The sequence below is a fragment of the Phaethon lepturus genome, unplaced genomic scaffold, assembly GCF_000687285.1.
Source record: "Phaethon lepturus isolate BGI_N335 unplaced genomic scaffold, ASM68728v1 scaffold1740, whole genome shotgun sequence".
Taxonomy (NCBI): Eukaryota; Metazoa; Chordata; class Aves; order Phaethontiformes; family Phaethontidae; genus Phaethon; species Phaethon lepturus.
Window position 1 is genome coordinate 64,381 of NW_010512375.1, and position 11,470 is coordinate 75,850.

Sequence of the window (11,470 nt, forward strand, 5' to 3'; positions counted from 1 at the left end):
AGACAAATGGTAAATTTCTTTCTGCTCATGTGTCTTACTGTAACAATGCTCTCCTAAAGCATTAAGTCAGCTCTAGTAAAGCACAACAAGGTTAAAAATACTACTTTAGAATAATGATTGAGTTAAAATGACAATGAACAACTACCACTAGATGGCATGACAGCCTTACGTTAATTTGGTGGGTTGGGTTTCAGCTGGGTTTTCTTTCCCCCCTTTATGTAAGAGTAATATGTAACATTTGTATTTCAAACATGGTGTCAACATATTTTTTCCCATGCCATTCCAAGTATATCTGATCATCATGAATTAGTGAATGAAGCAAACTACTTGACAATTCCTTTAAGATATATATGCATTATGGAAATAAGGTTTAGTGGTAAGCTCAACTAGAAAAAATTTTAACAAATTTGTTGAAAAAAGAAGTAATGCATTTCAAAGAAAGACTTACTTTTATCTCTGAAAAGGTAAAGTCAGTGGTGGCTTTTTAATTTTTTTAAAAATTACCAAAATTAAACAAGTGAACTGTCAATTATCAAACAACATGCTGCTTTTAAATCTTGGCACTTGATGACATGAGGTTAACTATTCAGCAGTGTCTCTCCAGTGAGTGAAGTACAAACCCAATGTTGTTACCTGCCTGAGTGTCTTTAAAAACAAACAGGTTCCTTATACAGATGCAGACATGGCAAACTTTTGGTAAACCATGTAATAAAAGAGGTGAAAGTAACAGGGGTTTAATTAAATAGCATTTAAATGTTTCTCATAATTGCACTGCAAAAGTAAGCAATCAGGGTCAGATATTCAGCAGTATCGGTTGTCACTAACTTGGAGAAACGTGATCAATTAGAACCTAGAACTCTGTATTCAGGTATGTTAAAACTGAAAAAGAAATTAAAAGGCAAATAAAATCTTGTGAAATCAATGGTTTTCATTGTGCTTAAAAATTCCAAATATTTCAATGAACACAAGCTCCAAAACTTCCCTCTGTCTTCTGCTTATTTGCTTACTGAAGCTGATATTGTCCACAAAGATGAAATAGTCTGTGAAAATGCCAATGTAACATATCTCAAATTGTTTAGCCTACTTAAAGATCAGTGAAGAGACGGATAGAAACGGGCCAGCACTTCAATACCTGAAGAGCAGCAGTTTGCACCTGAACACAACCCTCATGCTTCGCATGGGTACACTGGTGTGTGCTGTGGAACGGAAGAGTATTCGGGCTTCAAAATTTCCATGATGGTATTTCCAAATGCTCATGTCGTTATTTTCTAAATGCATATTATAACACAATTTGCAAGTATAAAACATTTTTTCCCCATCTCATTGTCCTCAGAGAAGAAAGGAGCAAGGCTAGTACTGAACCGTTTGAAGACCTGGCTATGGCTGTACCTAAGAGGCCCTAAGTAACGCTTCTGTACTGAAGACAACCAACCCTGGTGAAAACTGTCTGTCCTCAGGCCAGGAAGTGAAGTAAGACTGGATGTGAAAATCTGTGAGTGTCTCTGAATTCTATGACCTAATCCTCTTTCATCACAAGTGGATGAATTTAACTCACCATAAATGAGTTTATTACAACATTGTGTAAAGCTTTGGCTGCTGACGTTATACGCATCCTTGAACGTCTAGACCTGAAGGTAATTAACTGCTATAATCTTATTCAGTCCTCCAGTTGCCCTCCTATTTCAGTATCAGATAGGACTCCAAAAGAGGGCTGAAGACTATGTCGAATTAATCTCTGTGGATGGCCATACTAAGAAACTAACAATAGAGTAACTCTGATGCTAAAAAAATGGTACAGAAAATGTCCAAAATTACTTTATGTTGTTAACATAGTAGCTAAGTGCCTTCCTCACACCATAGCTCCATGTACGGAATGTGGTCTAGAGAGGAAATCTGTTGAACTGATGATGAATTTCAAGACTCAGACTGGAGTTAGATGAGCATTTCAGAAATGTATACAGCCACCTCACCCTCTTGCAATCTAAGATTGTTTTATGATGTCTATTGCCCAAGCAATTAATAATCTTTTAGAAGGACTGTCTCTTATGACATTCCATTTTATAGGTGGAAAACCATCAAAAAAGAGAATTGAAACAACCTATTTCAGGTCACCCAGGAAAAACGTGAGAAACCTAGGAATGACTTGCACCAAGTTTTTTGCATCCAGCCTCACACAACGATTCCCAACCATTATCCTTCTCTGAAGCTCTGTATTTAAGAAAGCAACTTCCCAGAAGCGCTGACCAGACATCACCCTCACTGAACTGCACTTGACCAGTTATTTCAGCCTGAGACAAAATCAACTCTAAAACTTGATTGGGTTCTCCTATTTGGAGTTTAAGAGTATTCTACAACAAAACTATTGTCTTTGCTCCCCCTGCAGTCCCACACATTCAGTTTTGCTGTTAATGAACCAAAAGTAGATTCAGTTACTGTATAACCCCAATTTCTTTCCAGAGTATAATCTATTCTAAATACTGAAAGAAGTTGAGAGCAAAAAAGTAAGTAGCTATGAAATTTGAAGTTACTTTAAAATACATACACACCAGTAGATGAAATGGAGATGCATCCTAACTCCACATAGACCTGTTTCCTTGACTTTTCAAATTTCATTTTTGACACCGTAAACAATTTTCTTTTAAAAATAAAGTAATTTAGTTGATGATAATAGTTGCGCACAACTATACCACCTTCCTTGCACTGTATCAAGGTGTAAGGCGTTGCATTTTGGACTGTCAGCATTGTGGTGCTCATCTTCCTTCACATGATTAGAAGTATAAAAACACAAGTACAGACATACAAGACAAAGTCAACTGCCTGGCTTCCAAACTCTACCTCTGTGGACCAGTCATAAAATACCAGAGACTGCTAACTAACATCAGTGCTAGTGGCCTACATATATGTGAAAACGTCATTTTACAAAGAGCAGAGTTTACCAGGTACTGTCTGAGAAACCACATTTCTCTACCTCCATGTGCTATACCAGTGTACTGCATTATTTTCTTTTATAAAAAATAAAGGTCACAGAAATACTACTAGTGGTCAACAGTGCCAAAAGAACTGGAACGCAGGTGATGTTTCTTGGTTCCCAGCACGGTCCCCACCTAGGTTGCCACATTTTCCTGAACTGATAAGACGCAATTGCAGCAGCAAAAGCATCCATTTTGCTTACGTTCCAGTTAGTGGTTAGTCATGCATGCCAAAATAGTTGCAGTGCAAAACCAAAAGCCAGTGTTGATGAGAAATGAAATGACTTTAAATTGTCTAGAGATTCTAAGTTAGCCAAGCAGAGCTGGAAGGTATTGGCCATCCACAGCTTTAGCTTGTGGCCAGTCCAAACATTTCATGAAGCGACAAAAGGTTGCTTTATCATTCCAGGATGACCTTCTAGATAAATTTAGGTTGCAAAAAGTTGAAATGTTACAATGTACTGTTTTTTCCCTCTAACACCTATGGACTATATTAACTTTTTTTGCTATTTGAGCAAACTGAATCTGCTCTGTGGGAGGTCAAGGGGGGCATTCAGAGGTGGCATGAGGTGGCAAGGGTTTATGTTCAAGGAATGAAGGAATGTGACTACCTGAATCTACAGCTACCTGAAAGGAGGTTATAGTGAGGTGGATGTTGGTCTCTTCTCCCAGGTGACTAGCAATAGAACTACAGGAAATGGCCTCAAGTTGTGCCAGGGGAGGTTTAGATTGGATGTTAAGAAAAATTTCTATATCGAAAGAGTGGTCAAACATTGCAACAGGTTGCCCAGGGAGGTGGTGGAGTCACCTTCACGGGAAGCATTCAAAAAACGTGTGGATGTGGCACTTTGGGACATGGTTTAGTGGGCATGATGGTGGTGGATTGATGGTTGGACTTGATGATCTTAGAGGTCTTTTCCAACCTTAAGGATTCTGTGATTCTGCAATGTTTTTGTAGTGCAAAGTCTTAGCAAACTAAATACAGATATAAGCACCATTCTCTCACTGTTTCTGTAATCTTCCGACTCTTAAAAACCAAAATCATTCATTTTCATAATCTGTGAGTGAGTTGCAGGTCTAAATTGCAACCTCTCCATGAAAGAAGACTGGCAGTTCACTGAAGTTTGTCAGTATTCAGACTAAGACAGATGTTTGCTGTGGTGGTTTTGGTTTACTCTTGTGATTAGTCGGGATCAGAGCAATTGCAGAAGAGCATACAGAACTGTCTAGTTAAAGGTCTACTAGAAAGAAAGCACCTATGAAGGAAGCAGGAGGTTTGACCATGACTTTCCCTTTCTTGTTTGTCTTTCACCTGCTTTCTACAGCAGCAGATGATGCTCCCCACTTTTCAATGTTCATATACACAGCTATGTCTGCCAACATATTTTCTTGTACTCAGATAAATTGACATTGGTAAGATTTAGCTCCGTCTGAAAGTATTACAACCAGGTATTAACTGCTTCTTGACAATTCTCACTCCAACATCCCACCATATTGTCACCGACTGTCTGTACATATTTGCTTTATACACACCTTACAGTTTCAGCACACTGTTGTGTAACTGACTGGATTTTGGCTTAGCTCCCCTTGCTGGGATTGCTCCCAACCATATCAATGTATTCGCTATCAAACTTGCAGCTGGATTTGCTAACTAGCATGTTATTTCTTTACATATATTCTTAAGCAGACGACTACAGCGAAAACTATTTAATAATCTCTTGAAGAATGTTTGTTCTGTTGACAAGGCCATTCAGGTGAGAAAAGTAGATCTCCATCAACTAAAACTGCAAGGGACTAATCTTGAATATTGCATGTTACAGAGAGACATGATGGCACAGACCCAGCAGTTTCAAGGAGAGGTGAAAGGTGATTGTCTGAAGGAGTCCAGAGCAGACTGTGCAGACCAGCTCTTGGAACCTGCCTTGTGGAAGACTCGTTGGCCATGCTATTGAGTTGGTGATAGCTTTGATTAATATCACAAACTATGTTACACTGCAAATGGATTTTCCCCTGTTTATTTGCAATCCCAGGCCTTGCAACAAGAGCAGGCTGTTGGTGGGGCTTCAGATAAGACTGAAGTCAGATACTGACAGACAAGGCAAGTTTACCCATATTTCACTTTCTATCATCTTGACCTTCTTACATCTTTAAAGATCTAGAGTAGCTAGAAGTGTTTTAACACTTCTAAAAACAAAACTCCCACACGGGCCTCGCACAAAACCTTTAAAATAGTTACTTTCTCCTCTATACTTCACATAATTTGTCCTATCTGTGTCCCTTCACCCTCTTAATTGTACTCAAAGACGATAAAAGAAAAAAAGTTTAAGCTTTAATTCCTGTGACATTACAACTGGAGTAGGAGGCTAAAATAAGAAAAAGTGGAATATTTATGCAAGCTAAAAATTAGATAAAATTGTGTTTAAAAAAATCTACCTAACCAGCTGTTCAAAGCAGGAAAAGCAGAAATAAAATAATTAATCAATTCTGCCAACTCCTGAGGTTTTTGTGACTGGCAACAGTAAGATATTTTCTACTTCACTTGCAAGTATCTTTTCATTCATGTATTAAAAATCATGCCTCAGTTTTTGAGTTGATCAAGGAAACAACAGGCTCATGCCAGGTTCAGGGTTTCTTTATGTAGGTATCAATACTGCAGGTAGCAGTTTTTCCCTCTGTGGCGGTGGGAAGAGCAACACCATACAAATAACTTTATCACTTACCCACAGTGCAAACAAAGAGTGATGATATCCTGCCATTTTTGTACAATCACCATTTGGATAAAAGAACAAATTAAAATACTATGTCTTTTTTTCCAGATGAAATATGCTTCTTTTGTCTATGTATCTCAGGGAAGAAGGAAAAAGACACTTGTCTCTACCTGGATTTCAGCACTTGGTTTTTACAAAACATCCTATCACGATGTTCTCCCCACATCACAATCCTGGAAATCTGAACTGTTTCTTTCACATCATGAGAGCAAATATGTGAAGTGGAAATTGCTGTTCTTCCTAATGAGCCGTTTCAATGCTAGAGATGCTGTTACTTTTTGCTTCTGCTGCACAGCCACAGTTTGCCAGTATGGAGAAAAAGAGACAAACTCTGGTGAAGAAGAGATGCAAGCTCATTTATAGGAGTAGTCCAATCTTAGATTACAACTGTTAGGTTGGCCTTGCACAAAAGCTGCCATTTTTTACATCATAGTATTCTGTACTGTTAATGTCCAAAGTGCTAACTGGGTATTTAGTTTCATTTATGACAAAACTTAATAGAAGCAACACACAGCCTAAATCCTTGGCTTGTTTTTTTAGGCATTAAGGTGGAGATCTTCAACATGCAAGGAGATGCTCAGTGGGATATTCTTAACTGCCTAGGTCTAATTCCCACCAAAACTTGATAATCTTAAAAATCTGGCCTGTGGCTTTACCACAGACCTAAACACAAGCAACAACATTCTTCCTTTACGTTTCAATGCAATGTATCTATATTATCATAATAAATCATTTTCAAATTACATTGAAGCATTTTCAGTCTCCACTCATAAACTGGAACCATTTCTTATCCCTGAAATTTTGAAATGAGTTGTGCTGTACTATTTCATAAATTAAGTATTTGTCAGTCAGAGAAATCCTTTCCTTCCCACCTATTCACTTTTGTTAAAAAATAAGCTCTCAAGTATTGTACCACATAGTGAGACATAGTTTAGAACAGGACCTTTTCTACAGACTTGTCAACAGTATTACGGAGGATTCTCTATCCTAAAATTCCTGTAATCATAATTTTTCTGAATACCTGAAAAAAACCCGGTGGTACAGGACCTACTGGCATGCCATCTCCTGGGGGAATGTTTCCTAGCACTGGACTGGGAGCTGCTGCAGCACTCTGAAAAGAACAAAGGGAGAATAAACCTTTGTCATTGCATGGTAGGCATTAAACCCCCCAAAAATCCCACCCCAAACCAAAAAAAAAACCCAAAACCTGACGAAAATGCAGAAAGCAATTCTCTGGATATGTCATAATGTCATTGTTTCACCTGAAGGTAAATTGTATAGTGTTTAGTCTTCCTTTATACAAGTATGATGATTTGTTAAAATAAGAAATGTATGTTGAAGGGAAGGATGCTGAGATTGCACAGATATATAAATATACATCAATTAGATAAATCTTGACTAGATTTTAAAAAATATTGCAGCTGAGTGTGTCTATATACAAATGTGAACGTAACTTGCACACTTTTTCTTGTATTATGTGTATAAACATCCTCACACATACACAAGGATACACATAAGGCATAAACTAAGTAATTTATGCATTTTATCAGCAATTTCCAAGCACTTTAAAGATAATTTCAGCAGACTGTAATATTCTTTCAGAACGACATCAAGCTTCAAAACAAGATTCTGTTACAAACAGTACAAGAAGGAATGCTCACGATTCTGCTGGTAATGCTTATGATTTTACCAACCCCAGAAATAACCACCATGACAAATTAGAAGAATTCAGGTTATGTTTTTGGAAGGGAAAAGAAAAAAGGGATTTCTAAGAAGTGAATCAGAGGATGAAATTAGTTACCTTTGCAAATCCTTCAGCTGGAATAAGCAAGTAAAGAATATTGCTTCTGGCAATTTACAAGCAGGAGATTGTCACAAAAAGGGAAGCCAAACTGTTATTGTTGTCATGTACTGGAACCTCAATTACTTTTAATTTCTAGCAGTCTTCCTTCCTGCAATGTGTTTCTTTTAGGGCATAGGGCTGAATCACCTATAAAGGCTTACAATTTTTTGTGAAAGTACTCATGCACACACAATACATTGAGAGCCACTTGCAGCTTACTAATGACCTGCCAATATTTGCCCTACAGAATACAAATGGCTTATGTTTATTAACTTATGACTCTATTGTATGCTTACACTTGATATCCAAAAGATGCAGATCTGGAAACTGTATTTCCAGGTGTTTGGCATACTATCTAGGAAATCAAAGAATAATGCTGGAAAGATTTGAAAACTGGCACAAAGACAGGTTGACCTTTTTAAACCAAGCAGAAAGGAAATATTCAGTTAATTACAACAGATTTTTCAATGGCTTAAACTGTGCTTTAGAATCAAATTTCTGAACAACTAGCAGTCGTGTATTTAGCACCTAAGCTGTATGTTCTGGCTTCAGAACTGAGTGCAAGGCTTTAATTCACCAGAAAACCTTGTAATAAAGGATCTTATTTATGCAAGGATCCGGTCCGCAAAGATGAGTGTTAAAATACTATACAACAGCAATTGACAGAAAAAGTCAGTCAGGTGAGTTGGATGTAGCAAACAGTTTTGAATCATAATACCTTCTCATGAGAGGCTACCACAAACCAAGCAGATGGTTCCCCGCTAGCCACTGCCATTCTTTGAGCACTGCCTGAAGTTCGTGAGACTGGACTATGATGCTTAGATGCATGCAAAATCATGCAACATCCTGAAAGGTCTCAGGTACTTCTCTCAGGTCTGTCACAGTCTCTTAGCCTCCCAGACAGAGGGGGAATTAAGCAAGTGGTGTGAATGCAGAGAAATAAATCCTGAAGAACAAAATATTTTTGTTACCCTTCCTTTCTCTGGCACAGCATCTGTGAATGTCCACTAATTATTTTCAGACTATCTAAATTTCCAAAGGAAAACAGAAGAGGTTTTCAGCCCTTTTTTAAAGCAAAAAAATGACCTGTTTAAACTAAGCATTGTGTAACGATGTCCAGCAAAATCATGAATAAGTGCAGACACGGTTTGAGTGAAGATCTTACTTCCATATGTACAGGTTTTCTAGATGAAGAATGACAACAGTACCATCACTGATGGAGAAAATCAATTATGTTAAAAGCCTGAGCATCTTAAACTGTCCAAAATAGCCTGCACTGCAGTCTCTGACTAAGAGGGAGTAGCCCATTAAAGGGGCACCAATAATGATGAACCTTATTACAATATCATCCCTCCTTGCATATTAATTCCTGATTGTTCCTATGCTACCTCAGATGTGTCCATCTTTACTGGCCACGTGTGAAGTACTGTTGTATGTCCAATGAAGGTGATGCTACAGAACAAAGCATTTGAACAGACGATAATAAATCACTGGGAAAACACATCTCAACGGTATGAAGTCAGATAGGCAAAGTCTAGTTAAGTTGCGAGAGCTCAGAAAAGGAGCTAAGCAGCACCTCCTCTGATACACAAACTGTCTTCAGAAGCCTCCCACCCCAGGTTCCCTCACTCCTACTCACATTATTTAAACTAAACTATACCAGCCATTAACGCATATTAGTGCACCTTAATGCACTCAATGGGTCCTCAACTTCGGCCTCTGCCAGAGCCCCCAGGTTATGAAAGGATGCTTATAAGAGGAGGGAACGACTTCTCAGGATGCAGTGCTCCTACAGGGATAAAGGACTCTGCCCTTATCGAGTTCATACTGTTTCCCACATTTTGAAAATCATGTTAAGAAAGAAAAAGGGTAAGAAATCACGTTTAAAGAAGAGAGAGAGAAGGAAATAACTATTATTCCAAAACAGGGTAAGAACAGGATTAAAATTGTATCTGTTAAGATTTTATGTTAGCCATTAAACCTAACAAAACTTCATAAGAAATGTACTAAAGGTAAGATTCTCATAATTGTCTCAATAGTGGGGTTTCTTTTCTTTTTTTTTTTTTTTCCTATTTTTGGACGTGGCACTGATACCAGAGGAACCCAGCATCTTTCCTCAGTGAACCTGACGGACCAGCACACAACTCTCCAGGCCCGGTAAAATACACACGGGGCAATTCTTTGTCTACTGAGCTATAGACATAGCGATGAATGACCATAAGTCTATGTCACACATCTAGCAATGTAATGAAACATTAGAAGGGGACATGGCTCCAAAATAACCACTTTTTAGGAGGAGTGATTTTGTACAACTTCATTGATGAGGGAGACATGTAGAAAGGAGCCTGATGTTCCAACACATGAGACTGGAGAACTTCTATGACCTGCTCAGAAAGCCACCTGCTTGAGGACTGAAGTCCCATTCTGGAGAGCTGCCCTGAAGATTGACAAAAGATCTAAGCACTGCTATCAGATAGGTATCAGAGGAATCATTTGTGATGATGAAGGGGGAAGAAAAGGAAGGTCTTCTGGAGGTGATTACACAACAAGTGATCCAGATGCATTCACTCAGTTTTGGTTCTCATGGTTTCTGGAGAAAAAGGTCTCAACTAGAACTGAACTAACTCTTTGCTTCAGGCTAGTTACTCAAAATTACATTCATTTACTCTTGTTTGCCATTTTTTGATTGGGGACCATGACATTTCAGGGAGGTATTCAATGTCTTGATTTTAACTGGCCTAATTATTGGAGACCTGATTACACTATGCAGTTTACAGACACGTGCAAAACCATGTCTCCTCTGTATTTCTGAGTGGGAAGGAGGACAGAATAATGCAAAGTTTGAGTGGCCACAACAGCCCGTCAGTTTTACTGACATTTGAAGTACCACTTAGTAATTGTAAGAATATCATAGCTAATAGGCATTCTGCATAGTCCAGTCTTAGGTGTTACAGAAACTTCAATTTTTATCTGTCATTATGTAATGTCCTGGGGTTTTTTTCTGTTTTCCTGTTTGCTTGTTTGTTTGGGATTTTATTCCCTGATGGGCAATGAAGTTCCAAAACCAGAAATAAAGCATTTTTGGTGTTTTAGGTATATTACATTTTCTATCTTTTACTATCCAATTGTCGTGGTTTAGCCCCAGCCAGTAACTAAGTACCACACAGCCGCTCGCCCACCTCAGATCCCCATTTTAAGAACTTATACCAGGTAGATCAATAAACAAACCTGCAACAGCTGCACTGAAATATTTTTGTTTATTCTATCCTGATGAATTATTCAGCTCTTTTTTCACAGTCACAGCAAACCATGGCTTCTTTTTGCATGCATTACAGTTGGTCATCATTTATGCTTCCATTAGGTTCACATTTTAAATATTTGCAATTTCCTTTACCTGCTTTTCATAAAAACATGACATAGGAAAATTTAAATGGTCTAATCTTTTTGTACAGTATCTCACCTCCTTAAAAATGGAAAACTGTATTTGTGTTTGTAGCTAAAATACTGAATTTATGGTATCTGTTTACAATCATTAATTAAAATGGTGTACTTGAATGAAACTTACTGTGGCCATTCTTTGTTCTACCCGTTACCCTCGACAACATAAGAATAATGATTACATTTAAAAAAATAAAACTAGCCATGTTTTAGGTTGTTTTTTACCAATAAAGAAATCACAAGGTAAATAAAAAATAAAAATAGAAATAGGTTAGTTATTCCATTAATATAGTATCTGAAACATAAAAATCCAGAGAGTAGTCTGTAACACATAGGTCATTTTCTGGGGCTATCATAAGAAGCAGTTTATGATAGAAGCTCACAAAAGAACTCCATTTGTAACCAAAGAATTTTACAAAGAAAGGACTTGACTTTACCTATAAAACCCATCA

General features: G+C 37.8%; 1 protein-coding gene across 1 annotated transcript in view; it reads right to left on the reverse strand.

Moving 5' to 3' along the window:
• Positions 1–8,355, reverse strand: part of SSBP2 (single-stranded DNA binding protein 2) — a 56,134-nt gene extending 47,779 nt beyond the window's left edge. The window contains exons 1-2 of the mRNA XM_010286534.1: positions 8,299–8,355; positions 6,759–6,848 (exon numbers count right to left, since the gene is read on the reverse strand). Coding sequence (XP_010284836.1) covers positions 6,759–6,848; positions 8,299–8,355 — 147 coding nt within the window. The remainder of the gene's footprint in view (positions 1–6,758; positions 6,849–8,298) is intronic.
• Between the last annotated feature and the right edge of the window lie 3,115 nt (positions 8,356–11,470).